An 11,699-nucleotide genomic window follows, 5' to 3' on the forward strand; every position below is an offset into this window, starting at 1 on the left:
TCCAAAAGGTATACTGTTTTAATGAATAAAATCAGGTTTACATGATTTCATATCATTTTTTGTATACATGTGGCCATTTTCAATGGATGGCAATGACGGAGAAGTCCAACTCTGACCCCTACAGCTTAGAACACTGCATCTGTGTGATCTGGTAGTGAAGGCCTGGGAGCGGAACTTGGCTACTCCGCCCGATGGCACAGCCAGGAGCACACACACTGCAGCATTCCCATACAAGGCCATCCTGCTCCCATCAGCCCCCAGCCTGAAGCCTCCTGACCTCTGGTCTCTTGCATTCTGAACAGGCTGTTACTGTCACTCATTTACTAATTTGGTGGCTTTTTTCGCAGCTGTACTGACTCAGTCTAGCATGTCACCAATCAGCCAATTAAAGTTGATTCCAGGATTAGAGCCTCCAGACATGAAGAAAGACTGAATTGAGCAGTAATAGCCCTCAGGTATGGAAATGCTGCTTTATACTGTTAATTGTCAACCAACTATCATGACAAAGGGCGGCGGTTATTGTATCGAGCATCTCTGAGAGAGTAAAGGCCTCAAGTGCCGCTCTACCAAATGCCTCTAGCAGTTGTTGTTGCCAGAGTCAAAGCGCTAAGTTGGCACTGAGAAGTAGAAGTAGAGTTACTGACGTAAGAGCTGCGCTGGTCCACGGTGGAGACTGTTCTACGCTTGGTGCTTTGGTGGAGGCAGACAAGGTGCAAAAAGGCGACAGAAGCCAGCGGACAGTGAGCGTACATTTAAAGAAAAGGGGGAGAAAATGCACTTGACGGCACCTCAAGCCCACAACGCCATGGTTGGTCCTCTTCAGGGACCAGTCGGTGGTGACTGGGGTCAGCGAAGCGGCTCAGAGAGGTTTTTTTCATTTTTGTTTTTACTTCTGTCACCGGAATACTGCTGTGGCACTTCCAAAGACAACAGACTCGCTTTTTAAACTGGTGCGCATCTTATGACCAAAGTAAAAGCTGTATTTACAAGCATTAAAACTCATTTCTCCTCCCGTGATGGGGCTGTGGTCATGCGGCATTTTTAAAGACCGTTTGGTGCCGTGCTCTGGTGGGGCACAAACGGCTGCCATGTAGACATGCGATTTAAGGCATACAGTTCAGCTTTAAGAATTCAGCTGTACCCATAATGCACTAGTATCCCTTGATCCCGTGGATGAGGGCTATTCACCGATCTTGTAAGTCCCACTCCATTCTTTTTGATAAAAGAGTCCCATAATTTAAAAAATAGCTCTGATCCAAAAATTGTGTCATGTCTTGGTTGCGTTGATAAAAATCATTGGGTTGCACTGGAACCGGAATCGAAAAGGATTTAAATGGTGACCTGACGCTCTGGAGTGATGTGCAGGGTGTACAATGAAGTTTAACGGTAGTCCACTGATGACCATTCAGGTACAAAGATTTCACCGATCAGCAGGTCCACACCTGAGAGAGGCAGACGGAAGTGACATCATTATAACAGGGGCAGTAACCACACCCGAAAAAGAAAAGGTCAGAATCACATTGTAATCTGAAAAGTTTATAACAGAACGTTTTTCTATTTCCATATTTTGCACGAATAAACACTTAGCGTGTAAAAAGGTACCACCTCTGCCTGAGAAGTTATTACATAAAATGTTTACATTTTATAACAAGACATGTTTTCAATGTTTCTTTATTTTAATAATAATACTGTGTTGTTATATTGTGTACATATTTCTATAGAAAGTCACTGTTCATTGGTCAGGAGAGTCTCACACTAGCCCATAAACCTTCAGCGTGGACAAGTGCTTTTCATTTTTTCAAGATTTTGTTGTAAAATTTACCACCTCACTTTAAACAGGTTTTATTCAGGGCACATAAATGTATGAGAAATACTCTCTGGCGCACCTTTACTGTACTGTCCACAGCGCCAGAGAACAAGCGTCCCCTGGACACAGCCAGTGCCGTCACACTGCCCTGGTGCCGCAGCAGTGTCTGGGTGCAGATCATATTGTCCATGCTCCACACCTACAGAGCAGTGGGGAGGAGTCAAGAGTCAGAGTCAACGCAACCATGAGACGATGGCGAGAACATCAAGGTGGTCGTGCCCCTACCCTGAGAGAACGGTCGTAGGAGGCACTGAACACTTTCGTCTGGTCTGGGGTTGAGATCACTGCCAGGGCGTACACTGTACCCACGTGGCCAGTCAGCGTCCGCACCTGCTCCTTAGACTCGATGTCCCACACCTGCAAGGAAAATGGAGGCAGTTTTTCCTCTGCTTCCTCAGGCTTACCTTATTCAACACACAGGCAGGTGCCAAGCCATGGCCCCTACTCCTGGGCCCCGTAATTATTCCTTCACCATCAACCGATTATGCACATGAAACATGTATAACGTACATTTGATCAATTTGGTTCTTACATGTATGAGGTTCTCATAGGTGCCACACACTATGTGGTGGTTGGTCACTGCTATGGAGTACACACTGCCACCAGATGTCTGCAGGACATGGACACACTCCAGGGAGCGGATGTCCCAAATCTAAAACACAGACAGAAAGGGACAAAAAGGATTTAGCACTAAGACATGCCATTGATCAAGTGCTACCTCCACACTGCTTCATGGTAAAGCATTTACATTTATGGCATTTATCAGAGGCACTTATCCTGAGCACTTATCCACTTATCCCTGTATCCAGTTACAGGGACAGTCCCATTGGAGCAGCTCAGGGTTAAGTGTCAGAGACACAAGTTTAGTAGGTGGGATTTGAACCTGGGCCTTCTGCTTCATAGGCGAGTGTATTACCCACTAGGCTATTAACACCAGTAGACATGGCTTGAAAATGGCGTGAATGCTGGTGGCTTTAAATGTTAAATTCTGTTAACATCGTGAAGCCGACTAACTGGCTACCATGTCAGCTTGGTGACTTGCTCCTGAATTGTGGTTCCACCTCCAACGTTGTGGTTTGAAATCCAGGCTCCAGCTTTGAGTGTTGGTGTGGGTTTCTTCTGGGTTGTCCAATTTACTCCCACTACCAGTCCCATGTACACTAGGTGGGGACTGGTGAATCCATATTGTCCAGAGGTATTGAGTGTGTGTGAATTCAGCGGGTAGTGAGTGTTTATTCGTTTTCCCATGTGTTTAATGTGTTTTAAGAGATTAAGGGATATTTTATTTCTCTGCTATTTAAAAATGTAGAAGAGTTACAGAGAGTTATACGACACTAATGTCATATTCACTGCCTTGAATTAACATTTTATCTGCATGTTTGGATAATCTATCTACATGGACCTAAATTTACTTTGGGGCCATCAGCAGACATCACAAAAACAAGTATGACTTAAAGTAAGTCTTCTGGGTTGTAGGATACTAAGCTCTCCCAAGATACAGGGAACATCAGCAAACTTTCTTATTTGTACAGTTACCTCTTTAAATCCAGAAGAATCCAGAAACTGCATCTTATTTCAGGCCCTTAATGTGCATGTACCAGCCATAGCTCCACATCAGAAGTGTTATTGATAACTAACAGTTTAAGCTATCTTAAACACCAGCAAGCACGCTTCAAGTCAAAAATGTAAATATTGCGGGTAAATAGCCGGCACGCCCGGCATCTGCTCTCAGCCTGTGCAGACCCACTGGGCTCCCCTTGCTCTTATCAGCTTTGGGAAAAGCCAAACACCAAGCAAAGCTGGAAGCCATCTAGCTTGTCTCCATGGCAACACAACAGACAACTGGTAAAAACCAATGAGCGGGGTTTCTGTTTAAGTTACGCCCCCCCATCCCATAGCGTTATGTGCCGGGGTGGTGAAGGCACCGTAGGGTCTGTACAAATGACTCTACACTCCTTCGTCTCTTCCTTTCATTCCGGCGGCAGCCGAGTGGAGATGAAAGGCGTTAGAAGCTGGCACACTAGACCGGTTCCCGTCTACCATCTCCCTGGAGACTTAATTAGACATGTTGAAATGACAACAGCGGCCTCTCTCTTCCTTTTTCCGTGCACTTTCTGAGCTCCCCCACACCACCACCGGCGCCGCAATCTCTTTTTCCCTATGACCATGACAAACGCATCTCTGAATTTTTCCATGGCAACAAAGTTTCGGACATCTGAGCCCATCTGTTGTCTATTTTTAGGCATTAAGATGATGAAATCCCTCTCCGCTGAAAAAAATGCTGCTAACTGAAACAGGATGTGTTGGAACAGGCTGAGATGAAACAAAATTGTGTTGGTGGAGGAAATAAAGACTTATAAATTCTACACAAATGTGTTCTCACCTTGATGGTCTGGTAGGACCCACTGTACAGGTGATTCTGTGAGGCAACCAGCGCCCGCACCCAGTGGTTTAAACCAGTCAGCTCCTTCTTTAGTTTGAGCTCTGTGCCCACAATGTCCCAAACCTGTAACACCAGAGAGAGGGAAAGATGAAGAAATAATCGTATGATGCAGTTGTGGATTAGTGGAGGTTCTTGACTCTGGAGCAATGTGATTAAAATGAGATCACTCTACATTTCATCACCTTCTCTAGTTCTCCTCTCTGTCACTATGGTGATATAGGTCTGTGTTTAAGCACAAAAAAATTTAACATTTTCTAACTCCAGAATCTAGAGAGGAGAAGTAAAGAGACTCAGACTAAAGTAAATTAGCATTAGTTGTGCTAACCTTGATGGCCTTTAGAGACCCACTGAACAGCATGTTGTGTGAAGAGACCAGTGTGCACACTGGGTTGTCATGAGCCCGGATCGTGTTGACTTTCTGCAATGTCTGGATGTCCCAAACCTTCACACAGACACAAACAGAAAATGTAGTCGCTAAAATGGATTCTCTGCATTCTGCAGCAGACACATTGGATCAGACTCCCTTACAATGATTGTGCAATCAGCAGAGCCACTGTAGAGCCGGTTCCTGCAGAGGGGAGGGAGGAGGAGAAAATGAGTCATGGAGCAGACTGGAACCACCATTGTCCAGACAGAACACCCTCTCGTACAACTTACCCCTGAATACACAATGCAAGCACAATGCCATCGTGACCCTCCAGAGTCTTCTGGCACTTGTAAGTGGTGCAGGTGTCCCACACCTGGGTACAATGAATAGAAAAGAAAGAGAAGTATGTCATGAGTTTTCAAAAGATACAAGAGCAAATGAGAAAAGAAGAATTCCTTTTTTACTTTGATTGTTTTATCTGAGGAGCCGCTGAAAAGAAGGTCTCCAGTAGAGTAGACACAGAGGCACCACACGGGACCCTGATGGCCGACAAACGTGCCTTTGCACTTGAAGATTTGCTGAGGGTCGTAGGCTGTAGCACAGAGAGGGGGAATGTCAGGAGTTCAACATTAACCACACAGATGATGAAAAGAGTAAACAGGAAAAGACACTTACAGCCCAGAATCCCCATGTTGAGTCTGGCATTGATGTGTGACAGTTCATCCTGCAGATTCCCAGAGAAAGAGAAATTCAGTTAAACTGGTTTAATCTAACTGAGAGACCTCACGATAGCATGTATCGGTCCGAAATGGGCTTTCCACCATCCGCCAACCCTTAAAAATCCAATGAAATTTCTTTATGACATGTCTGATTTGTATCCGTCTTCTTATGAGCTCTGGAAAGGGAGTTTCAGTCAAACAGATGTTTACATAACGAATACTGATCAGTTCGATGACGCTCCACTCACGTTGAGCATTGATGCGTCTCTGCGGAACTCCATCAGGTCCTCGCTCAGTTTGCTCTGGTTCTCATCAAGAACATCTGGAACATGATAGATGACATCACCAAGGCAACAGGACACAAACACCCAGGAATATTACATTACTTACCAACTGATTACTTTATTAGTTTAGGCATATGAGAATATGTATGTATGTATATGAGTACTTTGGGGGTGTTTTTAAACTGCAAAAATGCTATAAGGGAAATTAAAAGCAGATTTAAAATGGAAGCTTCATTAAAGAATTCAAGTTTTGCTTGGGATAATCCTAGTTTTGTTTTTTGTAATATTCTGGATTCTTTAAAAAAATAACAGTAACAGTCCAAAGAGAACATTTTACTGTAGTACTGACTCACCAAACTTGAGGTCCAAGTTCTTCTCCAGCTGATCCAGCTTCTCCGAGAGCTTCCCCAGCATGGCTCGCAGGAATGAGATATCCTGGTCTTTCTGAGCCAGCATCACCTGCATCTCATGGAAACGATCGTCCGTCTGCTGCAAGAACTCTTTCAGTCCCTCGAACTTGCACACTTCTAGGTGGGTCTCATAGGTGTCCTGATTTCCAATGAAGGTGCATCTACCAAAATCAAAATGAAGGAAATGCTCATGATCATCCAAAGGAAGTCAGGTCCTGAGTTAAAAAAAAAAAAAAAAAGCCCTGACTTGTGTTTTACCCATATTTGGAGTGGGGGCATTTAATGTGCTCGCATTCCTTCAGGTGGGCTTCCAGGTTCATAGTGAGGAGTGGGGGGCAGCTGGGGTTGTTAGGGCAACGGACCGGACGATAATCACAGCTGACCTCATGATCTCTGAAAAAAAATTATGCTGAGTCAATTATTTTATATCCCAGTCAATAGATAAAACAACTGTGTAAAAAAAAAAAAAAAAAAAAACTCACTTTCTGGTGCTCAGCTTGATGGTGAAAGGGCAACCAAGGGGGTCAACTTCAAATGAGCCAGGCTTGCCAGATGCTGCTGGCTGACATCCATATTTGCAGTGGATGAAGAGTTCACCAATTTGCTCGGCCACAGCAATGTTGTTCACCACAACCGTTAGCTTGGAGTTGTCAACTGGGCACTTCTCTACAAACAAAACAACAAAGGACAAGAGAACAAACTGAGTGACAAATACATGTTCTGACTGAAAAGAAAGATGTTTTAATCCCTGATTATACACTACCAGTCAAAAGTTTGGACACACCTACTCATTTATGGGTCTTGCATTTTTGAAAGTGAAAGTGCAGTGATTGTCACTGTGAAAAACTGCAGCAAAGCACACAACAAAATGTGTGAAATTAACCCATCACCAGTGAGCAGCCATGATAGGTGCCTGGGTAGCAGTGTGTGGGGCCAGCGGTAAGGGATTTGAAAGGGCAACCTTCCAATTACGGGTCCACTTCCTTAGGCCACCTTAGACCCGATTGGCCACCACTGCCCCATTTTTACATTATAGATCAAAACTAAATAAACAGGACTATGAAATAACGTGAGCTTATGTAATAAAGAAAAAACTATTTGAAATATACTCAAATGTATCACTTTTTTTTAACAAGCAATGCAGTAAATGACTACATCACATACAAGTATAAATCGTAACGTTACTGTTAACTAGACAGCATGTCCTTCACTTGAGGTTTGCTCCCAAGTCCATCCAGAAAACTCTCCTGGCACAGGCGTTATGCACAGCGCGCAATGGTCAAAGTTTAACAAAATTCAACTTTGACCACAGTGTCCGCAGAAGCTCAGGAAGCGTCACTTTCTGTATTTATGCAGTGATTGAAACATTAAGATATAGCTTTAAATTATTGCAATATTTTTTATAGGCCATATTGTCCAGCACTTCTTATGCATTTCTTATCATTTCTTCTTGAAGAATTTTGATGATGACAGTAGTGAAAAAAACTGATTCATCAAACATACTTTGGATAAATAGACTTTTCACATGGACCACAGGGGGGAAAAAATCATGGTAATGGAATTTTAATACTTTTAGGGCCTTGTTTTTTGCTAATCTATAGATGGCTTATTTGAATACTCACTAACACAAAACTACCATCTAAATGAAAACTCTTAAAAACCTGAGCTGGGTAACTGAAGATATTACATTGCAAAGTTCTAAATAATTTGAAGCAGTAAAACATACCTGAAGTCAAGGCACATCGCCTGCAAAATGTATGCTGCGGAGAAAAAAAAACACAGAAAACAGTTAATGTTGATGGAATGGTGTCCACCGCTATACACAGCTTTTCCACAGTCCGTCTGCCGCCCGAAATAAATGGGTCAATGAGGTTCACGCTGCAGCACGGCAGACAGGAAATCAATACGTGGCGCGCCTCCAAAGCAGGACAGGCATCCGCCCCCCGCAGAGCACCAGGGCAGCTGACTCACCCCGCAGGTGGTGATGACGGGGTCCTTGAACACGCTACAGCACAGCTGACAGCACAGCTTGACTGAGGGCTGCTCGGCGAACACCTGAGGCTCCTGGAACGGGGTGGTGACACTAAACTCACACACTGAACTCGAGAGCTGTATTGCGCAGGAGACATGAAGTTAGCAGAAGGGACTCACTGCGTCCTCCTCTTCCTCGTGCAGGGAGAAGGTGGACCGGAGGGACATGTTGGACTCGGAGTGCAGCGACCGGACGGAGATGGCGGAGTCCGAGCGGCGTGGAGTGCTGATGGGAGGCTGAGTTGGGGAAACAGACTATAGTACATACTGTACATTGCTGTACACTATCCTATGTTTTTAGAATAAGTGGACAATACAGCATAATTATTTTTAAGACTGCTGTGTTATTACATTTTTTTTTTTAAATACTCATTCTGTGAGAGCGGCAGGAATATGAACTCCTGTGAGAGCTCAATGTGTGCATTATCAGCAGTATAATGTGAGAGTAAGCACAAAGCATGGCTGACAGAAAAGAAACAGCAGCACTAATCAAAGAGGGACAGGGACAGGAGAGTCACCATCAGCATGAGCAAATAAGGAAAGGCAAAATGGAGAAACCTTAACCACTTCTTCTAAAGTCAGTATCAAAAAACGTCCTGAATGTGTTGGACATATATGGGCTAAACATAATCATTCATCTATACCAACAGAGAACTAAAAAAAACAAATAACAACGCATGTAATAAAAAGACCAACCATGTCATCCTCATCACGGGGGGAGTATGTCAGGGTGCTGGAGGATGATGGTGTCCTGCGGTGTTGTTTGTAATTGTTGGACGTTTCTGCTAGAGTTGGACATCAGACAAACAGAAGATATTAAAAGTTAAGTTTAAGTCAATGCAGTTAAAGAACAGAGATTGAAAGCGCATAGTTCACAGGCCAAAACTGGCTTAATAAACTTCCATTAATTTGGGGGGTGTACTACGCTCCTACCACAGAAAAACAGCAAAGATGGTAAAAATCAAACAAGTGCAAAACTCACCTTTGGCTACTGGGGTGACTGTGGAAAATGTGGGCCCAAACGTGCTCTCCATTCTGTTCTATTTTCATTAAAAAACAGATTGTGAACATTAAAGGCCATTTTAAAGCGAAGAATTATTGCTGCCTGGATCCCAGATGTCCACATCACCTGACCAGGCCCATGGATATGGCTCTCACCCCGTTAATGTTGTCAGCAGTGGAAATGTTGATGATGGCTGCTGCGGCAGCACCTCCTGAGAAACGGTTGTAGCGCGTCTTACTAGAGCTCATAATCCAACCGAGCCTCGCAAATCAGAAATTCTGCAGCCTTGAACACCACACACACACAGAAAAAAACACACACAAACAAGAAAACAAGTGAATTTACACAAAATGTTTTACTAATAATTTGTTAACTGGCAATGAATTAAATTCTTTTCATCTGCACTGACTTATTTTACCCATTTGACATAGGCACCTCAAAATGATGTAAACAGAAAGGCACGCGGGTCAAATCACAAGGGGTCGGGATCTGACCAATCAACGCGCTGAGAGCCCTAATCCGCGTTACGTCACGAGTTTGGGACGTTCTAATTTCCCGAAAACGATCATCCGTCAAGGGGACGTGGATTCGGTCACTGGGTGAGAATACGCAAAGGAAACAGCACGTGTTTTAACGCTATAATGCATCAAAGCAGACTTCCTTTTTTAAAACTTTATGAGAGTATAAATGTCAGAAGCATGTCTAACACGACCTGTACTAAAGCGCACACGACATTCATGTTTTGCACTGTCGTGCGACATTAAGCATGGGGATCCCACTTTAGCAATAACGCAACAACGTTTCATGAGGAAAATAAAGAGGCTGCCATTTTGCCATTATCTGGTTGAAGTGAAAACTCAAATAAGCGTCACTGTAGAGACACTACGACTGTGTTTATGTCGGGCCAGGGGCACAAAACTGTCCACTGCTGGGACAACCAGCTGAGTCGGATATAGACTGAGATTGAAGTCGATGGCGAAGCAACTAACTAACTAATCGATGGCGAAGAAAGCAGCGAAAACAAAGTCGATGGGAAACCAGTCCGTTTACGAACTAGTCACATTACATAGAATAAGAAACGACGCACTATATGGTGTACGGTTTCTTTTTAGATTCTGAAACCCAAGAGGAATGCGTTTGAGGGTTAAAAAAATCTCACTCGTTAGCAGTCTCAACAGCTAACTTGCTAACTACCAAGTCGCCACAACTCGCAAGTGTGGCAAGGCAGGAACAGTGTCGTCGCAAAGACAGGCGACCAATTTTCCGTAAGAAAGTCTCACATTTAACAGCGCTGTTATGATGAAATGTCAATGGTTAATATGAATCTTCACGTAAAATAGCTTACCATTGATGCTACATTGCAGTCTCCAGATGAAATCCTCATCTTCCTCTCCCACACGCCTCAGTCTGCGCGCGTTGAGTTGTGGGAGTTGTAGTCGGTCTCCTGCAGGTGCCACGTTGCTGAACGTCAGAAGCGACATGCTGGACTACAAATCTCCGTACCCACCGTCAGAGTGTTTTTCAACACAGCCTGCTATTGGCTAATGTTATAACGCCCCGCCCTAAAGTCACGAGCCCATTGGCCAGATGGAATATCCGTCTGCGGCTGTAAGATCAGCCAATGGTCGTGTCCACGCGACACGACCAGCGTTCTTTTAAAAAAAACCATTCAAGTGGGATTCTTAGGCACGTGTTTGATGGTGTGATCGAGTAAATGTGCCGGGAAATGTGAGCATATAGCAGACCGGGATCCGATCACGTTCTCCTCACACATGCCGCTCGTCCAATCAGACGTCAGATCGCAGCAGTCTGTCCGCAGCATCCTTCCCAGCATCCGAATTAACCGGATAATTTCTGTGCCGCAGAAAAACCTGCTGACGTCTATATAGCGGTGTGATTGGCATAGCAAGTCATACACATGTAATTACATATTAGTAAGATTGAAATTCTTGACAAATTACACCTCGACGCCTACTTTAGATTAGTTTTAGCGTCATGATTCTCGCAATGATTCCACCTGCTCCACGCAGCAGCGAAAACAGATGTTAGACGTCTGTAGATGAGCGGATCTCCAGTTGCTCATCTCCGGCTGCAGTTTTCCTGACTCCATTTTAGATCCGTCTTATTGATATCGGGGTGCTCGTTGGTTCCTTAACAGAAGAGGGTGCTGTTCGTCTAAAACAGGCGATGATCTTTGGGCTGGTTGAAACTTTTCCAAATCAACTTTCATCACCTGCGAAACACTGATTAGGAGCACCATTAGGTCCAAGCCAATAACACCATTTATAAAGAGTAAAGTAGATAAATGATGGTTACCGAATTATGAATCAAATTTTATACCTTTCAGCATGCTGTTCATACTGAGCTAAACGAAAAGATGTTTAACCAAATCTTTACCAGAGAACTTATTAGTTACGAGCATGAGAGTTACTGGGATGTGCAATATAACATTTAATATTAAAGCAGATTCAATCTTGATCAGTGCGTAGGTAAGAATGAATGATTCGACTTGGCTACACTCTTGGTTGGAGTCACTCCATTAGCTGCTCTTAGACGGGGCTGCACCACTTAAGAA

At 43.9% G+C, this 11,699-nt stretch overlaps 1 protein-coding gene across 2 annotated transcripts; it reads right to left on the minus strand.

Moving 5' to 3' along the window:
* traf7 (TNF receptor-associated factor 7) lies at positions 1–10,722 on the minus strand. Of its 2 annotated transcripts, none has more exons than XM_028986147.1 (21): positions 10,470–10,722; positions 9,280–9,409; positions 9,104–9,161; positions 8,818–8,903; positions 8,242–8,358; positions 8,062–8,154; positions 7,817–7,850; positions 6,573–6,756; positions 6,349–6,483; positions 6,034–6,251; positions 5,645–5,718; positions 5,353–5,401; positions 5,142–5,269; positions 4,968–5,050; positions 4,839–4,878; positions 4,636–4,752; positions 4,251–4,373; positions 2,400–2,519; positions 2,093–2,224; positions 1,887–2,006; positions 1–1,442 (listed from the first exon to the last, which is right to left on the minus strand). In XM_028986147.1, the coding sequence occupies exons 2-21, from the start codon at positions 9,370–9,372 to the stop codon at positions 1,428–1,430; spliced, it is 2,019 nt and encodes a 672-aa protein (XP_028841980.1). In that variant the 5' UTR covers positions 9,373–9,409; positions 10,470–10,722; the 3' UTR covers positions 1–1,427. The 2 variants fall into 2 exon arrangements, with proteins under 2 accessions (XP_028841980.1, XP_028841979.1); XM_028986146.1 differs by having other exon boundaries at positions 8,818–8,906; positions 10,470–10,720.
* Positions 10,723–11,699: the final 977 nt, after the last annotated feature.

Source organism: Denticeps clupeoides, chromosome 7, assembly GCF_900700375.1.
Source record: "Denticeps clupeoides chromosome 7, fDenClu1.1, whole genome shotgun sequence".
Taxonomy (NCBI): Eukaryota; Metazoa; Chordata; class Actinopteri; order Clupeiformes; family Denticipitidae; genus Denticeps; species Denticeps clupeoides.

Excerpts from the sequence above, each read along its gene's own strand:
- traf7 (XM_028986146.1), bottom strand. The coding sequence starts at position 9,372 with ATGAGCTCTAGTAAGACGCGCTACAACCGTTTCTCAGGAGGTGCTGCC. Across the intron at positions 4,879-4,967 it reads CTTGCATTGTGTATTCAGGG|GAACCGGCTCTACAGTGGCT; the intron begins GTAAGTTGTACG and ends TCCCCTCTGCAG. Across the intron at positions 2,225-2,399 it reads CCTATGAGAACCTCATACAT|GTGTGGGACATCGAGTCTAA; the intron begins GTAAGAACCAAA and ends TTTTCCTTGCAG.